This window comes from Trichosurus vulpecula, chromosome 7 (genome assembly GCF_011100635.1).
Source record: "Trichosurus vulpecula isolate mTriVul1 chromosome 7, mTriVul1.pri, whole genome shotgun sequence".
NCBI classification, from domain to species: Eukaryota; Metazoa; Chordata; class Mammalia; order Diprotodontia; family Phalangeridae; genus Trichosurus; species Trichosurus vulpecula.
In genome coordinates, this window is record NC_050579.1 from 136911545 (window position 1) to 136924689 (window position 13145).

At 34.7% G+C, this 13145-nt stretch overlaps 1 protein-coding gene across 2 annotated transcripts in view; it reads right to left on the reverse strand.

Annotated features, from left to right (window-relative positions):
• The window catches only part of NCOA7 (nuclear receptor coactivator 7), a 187613-nt gene that overhangs the window by 42081 nt on the left and 132387 nt on the right, over window positions 1-13145 (reverse strand). For both annotated transcript variants that reach the window (XM_036767325.1, XM_036767324.1), the window contains exons 5-8: window positions 7466-7573; window positions 6022-6135; window positions 5307-5432; window positions 3353-3537 (exon numbers count right to left, since the gene is read on the reverse strand). In XM_036767325.1, the coding sequence (XP_036623220.1) occupies window positions 3353-3537; window positions 5307-5432; window positions 6022-6135; window positions 7466-7573 (533 nt within the window). The remainder of the gene's footprint in view (window positions 1-3352; window positions 3538-5306; window positions 5433-6021; window positions 6136-7465; window positions 7574-13145) is intronic.

The window sequence follows — 13145 nt, forward strand, 5'->3', positions numbered from 1 at the left end:
GAGGTTCTGACAAGGGTTTTCCTGCCTCTTGTAACCTATACAAGGCAGTCTCTGGGTTTCTTCCCATAATTCCTGTGCCCAAGCAGATAGTATGCATGTCCTTCTGGAGTTTTCCTAAGGATTTTATTGCTAGAATATACTAGGAGAAAATCAAATAATCTACTAAAGGTTTTCTTTTTCCTGCATAGATATTCTAATTAATCACAGATTTCATTCTTATTTTTTTCCCCAAGGGATAATGGTATTTTGCTAGAGCTGTAAAGAATTTAATTTATGTGTATTAAAATGAGAGTTTTATAGAATATTAGTATGGAAATACATAGAAATAGGCTATTTAGTGTTTAGATCTGTAATATTTAACTCAGCCCGTGCTTGGAAGGAGATTCTTTCGTATCTTTAATGTAAAAATTTTTTGTTAACTATTTTCACACCTGGCATTTAAAAAGCACATTTAATGCAGCTTCATTCACTAAAACAGTCCCAATTCCATGGAAATAAGAATGGCATTTTGATTTAAGAATATAGTCCAATATGATAATGACAAGGTTGAAATCTATATTTATTAATATCTCAGATGAGCCCCTTTCCCAATCTGTGCCTTTAGCTGTCATTAAGGTAACTGATTCCTCAATTGCTATTTTCCTGGAATAAGCATTATAGTGGAAAGAATTTTAATGTTCTATGTAACATTGTGGTGGATTTATAATTTATCCAATGAATCATTCTGAAATGTTTTAAAGATCACAAAAGAAAAAAATATTTACAGATGATATCACTTTTAGGTTGATGAACTTTTTAAGTATTATGTGAGAACTATCCCATTATATTTAGTTAGTGTGTGTGGATATATATATATGTATATATATACATATATATACATGTATACATATGTGTGTATATATATATGCACACACATATTATATATTAGTTGTGTGTACATAGCACATCCTTAACTAATACTTGTTGACACTAAGACATCTTTTTCCAGGCATACGCATTCTATCTGAGCTTCCATAGTTGTTTGAAACAACTAGAATATTGCAATACACAAATGTAAATAGGATCTTCCCCCCTTCCCTTTTCTTGGGGTATGTCAATAATAATGGCTTTTCTGGAATTTCTAATGCTCAGTTTTTAAGTTATTTGCAAAACACTTAGAAGTTTGGAAAAAGATAGGAAAAAACAATCAACTGCCACAACCAGAGCAATCAGCACATATCAATCGTCTGATTTGCTCCTCTGTTTAAAAAAACAAAAACCAACAACAAGGTGGGGAGGGGAATCTGTAGTTGCTTTTTCACCTAATATTAAACACTACAACAAATTTTCCCTAATTTCCCTGATACTACTGTAACAAGGATATTATAATTGAATGACTACATAATGCCTGTACTACTAAAGAGCTACTAAAATGTGAAATACAGGGTAGGATCCACTGGTTGTGGTTCATAGACACCTTTCTCCATACCAACTGTTATTAAACTAAGCCAGATGTTGTTACATATACAGCCAAATACTCATGGTTCACTTCTCTGCCACCCTGATGCCATAATTGGGTTAGGGAAGAGAAAGAAATAGACTGGAGGTTTTTTACAGTACTAAGAATAATAAGATGCTACTGTTTTTATTTTAAATGACATTGAATAAAAAACTTTTCCCCCACATTATATAAACTTTAATACTTTTAAATGAGATAAATCTGAAATAAAATTAAACATTTTCTTAAAGTGCATGTCAAACCTGGCCAGAATTGGACGTAACATTTTTGCCTCCAAATGATGTTTAGAAGGAGCAGCCTTTCTCTGAAGGAATTTCAATGGTATTCAGGGGGTGAATCAGATATCATAGATGAAATACTACTGATAAAAAATATTTTTCCATTTTGAACAAATCTCTAAACTACACCTTTGTTTATAGGAAAATGCTTATAACAGTCATTATAATATTCAGCTGTGGATAAAAATTTGTGGAAATAAATACTTTTGAATAAAAAAAAACATACTAGAAGAAAACCAAAGTTTTAAAAAGCCTCAGAAATCTGAGGATAAAAGTTATCCCTGGCATTTGTTGCAATGTAATTAAGGCTAAACCTTAATCTTCCTCAGTTTTTGCTTGCTTTACAACCACATTTTCAATTTGATGTTTGAGAGTCCCTGTTTCTAAGGCTTTTATTCCTCTTTCCCTCACGGAAGGTTCTCTTATGTCCCTCTCCCTACACTCAACTTAGACCTAAAAGGAGACACAAATAGAATAATGGTGGGTGTTTGGATATAGAAAGAACAGAAGGTACAACCTAGACTGTTTTCAGTCTTCTACCCCCTTCACAAAAAAGGAACTTCTCTACAGCGAGTGGGTTGGGGTTTTGAGGCAAAGAGGTAGGACAGAATGACAGCTAAGCACTGCATAGGTATTAGCAGACTGGGTAGGGAAAACACGATGAAAATTTACTTTTTCTTTCTGACCATCCATCCTACCCTGAAAGACCCAGAACTCCAGTAAGGTTGGAAGCAGGACCAGGGTTATGTAGATAAAAGGGAAGGAAGTAGATTCCTAGCCAGTACCTGTAGTACTGAAAGTAAGTTCAAATCTGGCTTTAGACACTTACTAGCTGTGTGACCCTGTGCAAGTCACTTAACCCTATCTGCCTTGGTTTCCTCATCTAACAAATGAGCTGGAGAAGGAAATGGCAAACCACTCCAGTATCTTTGCCAAGACAACCCCAGATGGGGTCATGAAGAGTTGGAAATAACTGAAATGACAAAACAAAAGTAAGGAATATTTCTGGTTATTGACTCTGGGAGGAAAATCTTAATAATTTATGATAAAAACTGAACCAATTTTCCTGTTCTTTTTAGCCATTATTTATTCAAGAAACTAAAGTTCTTCCAGCAGAATCCTTTTCTCTTTCCTTAGTCCAATTTTGCTTATAAAGTATGCTGCTGTTTGAGAGAAAAGAAGACAGAAGTGCCACGAATGTATATATTTCTCTCTGGTTCTCTTTTGAGGGCAGGGACTATTTTTGTCTTTTTTTTTAATCCCCCATGCTTACCACAGTTGCCTGGGACATAGTAAGTACTTAATAAAAGTTTGTTGATGGATTTATTTTCTTCCTTTCTTACCTACTGACTTTCTTCCTGGCTCACTAAATTTTGTTAATTTTTTCTTCAGATGATTCAGTTTTATTTTTTTCTTAAAAAGATTAAAAGCTGCCACTAACAAATTTATATACAAACTCTCCCAATATACTGTGGGATCTATCTCTTCTTCACAATACCAAATTCTGTTTTTCCTCCTTTGCATCTCTAAATCTCTTATGCTCCCCACTCTCATAAAAATAAAGAATTCCTCTTACGACGGCAATGCATCTTTAATCTTCATGTGGGAGATATCGTTGTAGAGTGCAATGGAAACAACTTCTTCCATGGGGCAGATGAGCCCATATTCTTCACACCCATTCTCAATAACCAGAGGATCAGATTTGTGAGGATCAAACATGATGTTGTTAGGTGTGACAATCATGACACCTCCAACTACACCCTTAAAAGGGAAGGAAAAGAAAGATGTGAGAATATTGGCATGTAGGTTTCTAACTACCATGACAAGACTTTTTATAAATACATGTTACTATTACAATTTTTCCAAGCATGGTATTACCCCCATTTTTTTTTCAGTTCCTTTATTAGGGTGTTTAAAAAAACATGTTTAAAGGTTTTTGAATGCAATATTAGATGTGGCACAATAGGACACTGAACTCAGAACGATGAGATCTTTGTCTTAGTACCAGCTTCATCTTTAGTTTTGTTAACTTGTTAACAAAATTTGTTAACATTTTGCTGAGTTTTAGTTTCCTGATCTTTGAGTTAAAGGGGCCTAGAGTAGGGATGTTCTTTAAGATCTCTGTTAGCCCTAAAATTCCACGATTCAGAATTCATTCCTTCCATGCATCTATCAGTCATCATGCCTAAAAATGACCATGTTTTCCTTAGTTTCTTTAAGTCCCAGCTAAAATCTCACCTTCTACAGGAAACCTTTCCCAATCCCCCTTAATTCTAGTGCCTTTCTTCTGTTAATTATCCAATTTACCCTTTATATAGCTTGTTTGTATGTTTAGTTGTATGTTTACTGGTTTGCATGTTTTCTCCCTCATTCGGCTGTGAGCTTCTTGAGAGCAGGGACTGTCTTTTGCCCTTTTTTTTTTTTGTATCTCCAGCACTTAGCACAATGGCCAGTGCATAGGAAATAATTAATAAATGTTTATATTGATTGACAATGAATCAAAACCACAGTAACTAAGAAAGGTACAGTATAAAAGACAGTTATAATTTTTTTTTAACTCAGAAAGATGAGGCAACTTTGCCATCTGACCTCAAAGCAAAAGTAATAATGTATCTATAAGTGAACGTTCATCATTGTTTGTCCCTCTAAATGGGGCACTGCTCAATGTACTCTTGGTCCACCTTTGATTTTGGTGGCAGTGACAGTATTATTCAAATCTCAGTATTATAGATTTAGAGTGAGAAGGGTCCATCAAGTCCAATCCTCTCCTTTTATAGCTGAGAAAACTTAGGCCTATAGAAGTTAAGTGACTTGCCCAAGGTTATAAAAGCATTAAGTAGAAGAGCTGGGATTTGAACCCAGATCCTGACTTCAAATCTAGCACTAATTTAAGGGGGGAAACCCTAAAACCTTTGCTAGGTAAGGGGAAAGGTAACAAAGCAAAATAAAAATACAAAAGCTTAAAGCTACCTAGACATAAAATTTGTTTCTTTAACCTTCCCTGACTCTTCTAAAGTAAGAAAATTCTGCCCTACACAACCAGTATACATTTTTATTCCCTCAACACACTCAAGCTAAAAGGAAAGGAAGATAAAAAAGGCTGGATTAAGTCAGGTCTACAACCCACCTGTTGGGAAAATGGGTTGATGTTGGTTCCTTTATCAGCAGAGTTTAGTGTCCTTAAAGGACACTAAAGCATATTAACAAGCCTGGCGCTTGTGCGTTCTCTCCCCCCCCCCCCCTCTCTCTTTCCCCCATCCCTCTCTTAAACAGGAATTTTAAAGGCAAGAAAACAGAAACACAGGAAGATAAAACTTGTCCAAGGTGGCTCAAAGCAACTTCTCCCAACTAGCTTATGCCACTTCCAGAAGAGAAATGCCAGAAATTCAGTAGAGGTTAACTAATGGACATTTGTCAAGTTGTGAGCTGGAACCTTTGGATGGAATTTTGATATTCCTCAGGTCTAGTCATTCTCATCACCCTTTTACTTTTCATACACATTTCCCTAAACAACCTCAACTGCTACCTACCTTGCCATCTGTGAAGTAGCGACAGTTCATTTTTAAAAATTTCACAACTACTGGTTCATCTTCTTCAGAGGTGGATGACAGGACTCTTTCAATTGGTTTTAAGGCTTTTCTTGCTAAGTCAGCATCCTTTAAAGAGCAAATTTTCCATAATAAACAAACAGTAAAAACAATCTTCCCTTACATTTTGTTTTGAAAATTCAAAACAATCCTAAGTTTAATAAAATAAAATTCCACTCTATACCTCCCCAACATGTAACCTGCTTCATCTCAATCTAAAATGAAAAGTGACAAATGCACTACATCCTTCCAAAATCAAACATGGATAGTGAAAACTACCCAAATAAAATGAATTTTTATTTATTTTTAAATAAAAAGTACAAATACCATCTTATAAGAATTTCTTAATTAAATGCTTCTAGAATTATATTAATGTGAAAGACTCCATACCAAACTCATATGGTTTTAATTTAGCAGAAATTTTTTTTAATGTCTTAGTTGTCTGTGAGTCAATTTTTTTCTTTTAAGTTTAACTGTGACAGATTTCTATGATTCTCTTGTCTAAAATGTCATTGCCTATTGATTAGGCCAATTTTAACCTTCTTATTGTGGAAATGTTGACTGTAGTCTTATCAAAATTAGCACATTAAGTTATAAAACCATGTGAGGAAACAGTTCCTAATAATACAGATAACCTGTGATTGTAAGATATACTTACAGGAAGTTTATCATATTCTGCATCTGATGATGAAGGAGAAATAGTAGCACCAGGACTTGATGAAGTTAACCTTAAAGTACTGGAAGGAAAGTCAGTATCTGGCACAAAAAGAACCTGAGAACAGGAATGAAGAATATGTTAAGTACGCAATTAAGTGTTGACTGGTAAAAACAGAGCAGTCTTCCTGGAGGAGTTAGGTCCTTTTATTAAAAAGATTTGTTCTGTAAAATTTGGCTTCAGTCAAAAGGCTGCACTTAAAGATCTATAAGGCCACATGTGGTCTTAAGGCTTCAGGCTCCCTATTCCTGGATTAGGATTATTATAGAAATGAGTTATACATCACTTACCAAAAACTGAAATTTTAAGTTAGGGACAAAAACAGAATATAAAAATCTATGTGCTATATTTTTTCAAATGCAAGAATTTGTTTTTGGCTAAGTTAATATATTCTAATTGTCTACTAGCTTTAAGCTCATAAGCCTACTTATTTTTATTAGTCAAATTTATAGAACCATAACAGTGTGCTATTTTCTAATTTTGCCAAAAATAGAAAATAGCAAAGTTAGAAGAAAGCAGAAGCTGCCAACCTATGGCCCTAGGGCCATATAAAGCTTTCCAGAGCTCATTGTGCAGACTTTGAAAGAAGCATAGGGAAAAAATTACCATTATGATTGTATCGATACTATGATTGAGAGATAGGCCATTTGAAGAACTAAAATGATAACACAATCCATATAGACAAGTGATGATGTTCTGCTGAATCACCGATTGAGAAAAACTTTTGAAGTCACCACATTAAGCCAAACCCTACCATGTGAAAAGAGAATTAAGCCATACAATCTTAATAGTCTTTCCAAATAGCTGGGTCATCCAAATGCCATATAAATGGAAGTTCTCAAGTTGAAACAAACTCTCTTAAAAATATAAAGCAGAATTGTACCGTAACAATTCTATTTAGTGTTTTAAAAGTTATACATCAATTTTGGGGGGTAAAGGAACAGTGACTGTGGCCTATTGTTAAGGACATTGGTTATGTAAGTGGCTATGTAACTTATGTAATAAAACAAAAAAGATGCCAATTTTTCTGAACTCAAAATACAACCCTGACAAATATACCACATACTTCAGGACTAAAGGCTTTATGAAATTCTAGGAATGGATCATTTGTCTTGAGAAAAAGTATATTGTTTTCTCACATTTCAGCACTAACCTGATACAATGGGTCACAAGAAAAGTATAAGGAACTGTACTAGTTAAGGATTTATTATCTATGTAGCACTCATCTCTGGGGAGCTCAGCATTTATGATCTCAATATTTGAGGAAGGAAAGACTGAACTGAACATTAATTCTATAGTCATTAAAAAAGCATTTAGAAGTTAGATCTCTAAGCTGAAGCAGATTCATCTAAAACATATAAAATCATCATAATACTAAAATAATTACCTGCCCTGGAACAATAGTATGTGTGAAAAGCTTATTCAATTCCACAAGCTTGTTTGGAGTGATGTTAAATTTCAATGCTATCGTATTAAGTGTATCTTGGCTTCCAGCCTAAAAAAAAATCCAATACAAAAAGTCAAAACATTTTTGATAGAGGACATTCATCTTCATGAAATATCAATGTAAGCCACAGCAATATCTGCACAATGATATATTTAAGAGAAAAAGAAGATTCTCCCTCTTAATTCCTAAAGAAATCAGCTCAAATCAAATGATTTAACATGATCCAATTCAGTGCTTCTGGACTTTTTAAATCCTAGGGAATATTTACACATTTCTGAATTTTCAGTGGGAAGGGAGTGGGTGAAGCACATACAGGACCAAACAACAATTGATACTCAGCATGTCCTTCCTCCTTGGGCTGCCCCACGGAAACTTAAAATAGAGATTTTGTCATTAAAGTAATAATTTCCTAGATTTGGCCTCGAACCTTTTTTCATTAGGGCTACAAAATTCACAGCATATGAGAATTAGCCCAATCATTCTAGAAAGCAGTTGGGAACTATGCCCCAAAGGCTATTAAACTGTCCATAATCTTTGACACAACAATATGGCTACTAGGGGCTATATCATAAGGATATAAAACGAAAAGGAAAAGGACTTATTTATAGCAGCTCTACTTGTGGTGACAAAGAATTGAAAACTGAGGGTATGGCCATCATTTGGAGAATGAATAAACAAGTTGTGGTATATGAATGTGATAGAATACTATTGTGCTGTGAGAAATAATGAAGGGGCTGGTTTCAGAGAAAACTGGAAGACTTGGATGAACTGATGCAAAATGAAGTAAGCAGGAGGAAAACAATCTAGAAAGCAACATTGTAAAAATAATCGACTTTGAAAGGCTTAATAAATCTGATCAATGCATTGATCAACTAGAATTCTAAAGGATTCACAATGAAACATACTATCTACCTCCAGATAGAGAGCTGATGGATTCAGAGTGAATACTGAAGCATATTTTTCTTTCCTTTTTCCTCCCTCCCTCCCTCCCCCCCTCCCTTCTTGGAATATAGTTAATGTGGAAAATTGTTTTGCATGACTCTACATATTTGTAATAGGTTTTGTTTCCCTTTCCTTTTCATTGGGCATGGGAGGGAATGAGCAGAGGAAATAATCGGGAACAAAAAAAATGAAAGGTCCCTGTGCTTTTAAAAAAAAATTCACAGCATATACTATTTATAACTAAAGATTTGACTGTTTATTACTTCTTAAATAACTGGGAAGGGGATGGAGAAAAGAAAAACTATCCCATTTTTAAAAAAAATTCTTATATGTCTCATTAATAAAGAGTCTGCTTATTCTAGTTTTTTAAAAGAATGGATAGGCTGTTAAAGCTGGGGTGGTACTGGACCAAACCAATCTGCCTCTTGAAGTGAGGACATGAAATTCTTATAAAATTGTTAGGGATGTTGTTGGAGGATATTCCTATTCAGGTATGAGCTAAACTCTAAGGACCATTCCTACCCTAAGATTCTGTAAAATATTCACTGTATTCATCTGAAAAAAAATCAAGAGGTTATGTGGGGGAAAAAAGGACACAAACTGATGGAGACAAGAGACAGAAATACAAGGCACATTGACAAGAGCAACCTTGGTGGGAATCCACATAAGACACATGCTAGAGCCACAAGAAAAATACAGATTGTTGTGATGCATTAGTTAGCTCTTATGAACACTGAATTACTCAATAAGTGTGCCTGAAAGCTAAACACTTTTCTTGATCATTGCTTAATATGACTAGCGAGGACATCTGAACTCTTGAAAAATCACAAGGACCTCCTGTCAAGATGACTGCCTGAATGTGAGGTAAACCACTCAGTTTCCATACAACTCCTCTAGCAAAACTCTGGTTTCAAGAGAGGATTAAGAAATTCAATGAGAAACTAATGAATTCTTCTACATGTAGCTTTCTACCAAAACAAAAAATTCTGCCTCAACTGTACCTCAAGTATTGGCAAACCACTTTATAAATGTGTCCTTCCTGGTCACAAAGGGGACCTGGTATGATGCTTCCAGATGAATGGAACAACTTAAACCCACCAATGGCAATGAGAGCAGGAGTTTCATGTTGTCCTTTATTTTGAAAGACTTTTAAAAATTATAACCACTTAATTGGCAAGGACCATATAATTTGAACTTTTAAATTATGCACAATACTTCACATAGCAGGTATTCTTTATATTTGTGCCTTGTTATTTATTATGAACTTAAAACACCAAAAAGAAGAGCATTTTCATACACAAAGCAGAACACAAAGGAGGAACTTACATGAAATTATAAATCTTCATTTCATATCCCTTTGCTTAAAAATGTATAAAATTCTACACATTACTTTTAAAATTAAAAACCAAGAGAGAAAGAAAAAAAACCGGTGACAAGCTTAGTCAAGACAAACAAATATACTCCAGAACTTTAGCCAAAAGCTTGAGAGCAATAGATAAGGGGGCCTGTTACTGGAGCAAAAGCTTAGCCTCCAGTCTGACCAGAGATTTCTAGGGAGATGTGTAGAGTACAAGGCTCTGTGTCAAAAGGATGCTCAGTGCTCTCCTGGGAGTTCCAGTGAGGGGACCTTAGGGAAGTGATATGCTGAGCCATAACAGTGCTATAGAACTCAGACTAGGACACGCCAGGCCTAGGGTTCTGAAGTCTCTAACACTCTGACCTCAAATGCCGGAGGAAGTACTGAATATTCAGTTCTTTGAAGCTCAAAGATCAAGGTAGAGCTAACCTTAGAAGGTAGAGTTCAATATAAGAACCCAGGACAGAACTACAAGAGCAGGCTGCCTCATCACAAAATGCAGCAGGGAGTAGAGCTTGGTCCTGGAATAAAGTACTAATTCAAGAAATAAAGCTGAAGAAATGAGTAAATCAAAGAAAAATCAACCAGTATAAAATTTATTGCAAATGAAACTTAAAGGAAAAATGGATTTTCCACAAAGACTACATGAATACCTAGGGAAAAAAATGAAGAGATAAAAAATTAAATAAAAGATTTAAAGAATTGGAAAGAGGAAAAAGTAGCTTAGAAGAAAAAAAGTTAAATGTTGTCCAAGAGATGGACTCCCTAAAAACTAAAAAAGACCGAAAGTATCAATGATTCCATAATACAGCAAGAAATATTAGAACAAAATCAAAAGATTGAAAAATGAGAAAAAAATGTGAGCTAATTTTAAAAAATTACCTAACCTGGAAAATAGGTCAAGGAGACAGAATTTAATCATTGGACTCCTTGAAAACCATTATTTAAAGAAAAAGTCTGAATATTATAGTTTAAGAAATTATAAATGAAAAAATATCCAGAGATCTGTTAGAAATCAGAGTAAAGGAAAGGTAGAAGGAATCCATTGAATTAATGACCTGCTGAAAGGAATTCCAAAAAGAAAAGCTCTGGGTTTGTTATACTCAAAATCCAGAACTTCCACATCAAAGAAAAAATACTGGAAGCACTCAGAAGTAGTTCAAGTATTAAGAACTACAGTTAGGATTATCCAAGATCTGGCAGATTCAACTATGAAAAAGAAGAGATCTTGGAATGTAATATTCCAAAAATGCAAAAGATACAGGCTTGCAAATAAGAATAATTTTCCCTGAAAAGCTAAGCATAATTTTCCTAGGCGAAAAATGGCTCTTTAGTGGAATAAAAGAAGTATTCTTGATGAAATAACTGGAGCTGGGTAGGAAGTTTGAAATACAAGCATAAGAATGCAGAGAAAGCTAGAAAGGTAAATTTATCTGAGCAATTATTGAAGAGGCTGTGAACTGATGTAGTACTAATACTCTAGTAGGAGGAGAAGAAACTTTCAGAATCCTAATGTATTCAAAGTGTACTGAAGGAGTAAAAGAAAAACAGAGGTCCTGGCTAGATTGGGAGGGGGACTGGTTCTTCTCTGAGGGTTTTAAGAGAGGAAAGCAAAGGGAAGGTAAAAGGAAGAATACACCAGTGTAGAAAGAAGACTGGGGTGCAACTTATTTGTTATAATTGGGGTATGGGAATAGAATATACAAACATGAGTGGTGGGAAAGTGGGCATCTGATGAATCTCACTCATCTAAAATGGATGAAAGAGGGCTGAACATACGATACATATATACCCAATAGTTTGGTGTAGAAATACACCAAACTCAACAAGAAAACAATGAAGATTAGGGAGGGAGAAAAAAATTAGAATCTAAGGTGGTGGTGGTGGCACTTAGATCACCTCTTAGAAAACTGAGGCATGGCTGAGCAAATTACGGTATGTGAATATAATGAGTAATATGAGCTAATGAAGAGTAAAGTGAGCAGAGATAGCAACTTTGCAAAGAAATGGAAATTGGAAAAACTCAAGAACTTTGATCAATACAGTGACCAACCATTTCTTCAGAGGACCTATAATGAACATGTTACCTACCTTCTGACAAAGATGTGATAGACACAAGGTCAGACATATACATTTTCAGATCTGGTCAAGGTGTGGATTTGTTTGGCTTGACTAAGCTTGTCACAAGTTTTATGTTTCTTTCTCCCTTAGTTTTTAAAAGTAATGTATGGAATTATATACTTTTTTTTAAAAGCAAGAGGGGGTATGAAGTGGAGATTTATAATTTCCTATAGGTGCTTTCTTGTGTTCTGCTATGTATGTGACAATGCTCTATTTTTGGTGTTTTAAGTTCATAATAAAGAAAAAAATACAGAGTACCTGCTATGGGAAGTATTGTGCATAATTTAAAAGTTCAAATGATATGGTCTTTGCCTATTAAGTGATAATAATTTTTAAAAGTTTTTCAAAATAAAGGACAACATGAAGCTCCTGGACTCATTCACTGGTGGGTTTAAGTTGTTCCATTCATCTGGAAGCATCACACCAGGTCCCCTTTGTGACCAAGGACATATTTATAAGATGGCTTGCCATTCTTGAAGTACAATCTTGACATAGAGGCAGAGTTTTTATTTTATTTTTAGGAAGCTAAATGTCCAAGCAATCAAACAATAAGGTCTTTATTTAGTCCCTACTATGTAGCAGGTATTGGAGAAACAGGAACAATAAAAGAAATGATTCTTACTTAGGCTTATAGTATACTTAGGCTTATTATATACTCAAACAAATTGGGCCTACCTGGGACAGAGCAATCTGAGTCTTATGGATAATACACATGGATATTACAAACATTTTTTTTTTACTAAAAACAACTGCAATTTATGAATAACTGTAATCCAACCCAGATCCCAAGAGGCACTTTAGCATCTGGAGATTTTTCCACATTTATACAGATAAAATTACAAGGTTATAGGGGGTATGAAATACTTTGTGGATGCTGCTGGTAGAAAGGATGCAACTTCACATTATTAAACCTTTTATTCAGTAAGGATGGCTATAACCTGGTAAACGTTAACTTGACTAAGTAAAGTAGGTCACCTGTTATTTCTAATTTTGCATGTAAAAGAAATTAACCTTTAAGCCAAGTTCAAGAGGCAAGCTTTATTTTATACATTAATGAAATAGTTGTGAATATGGGTATTATTAATTTGTATGAGGCAATGTAGTATAGTGGAAATAGTACCAGATTTGGGGTGGAGAACCTGGGTTTGATTAGTGGTTCTCTCATTACTGGGGAAAATCATTCCCTTTCTCTAAGCTTCA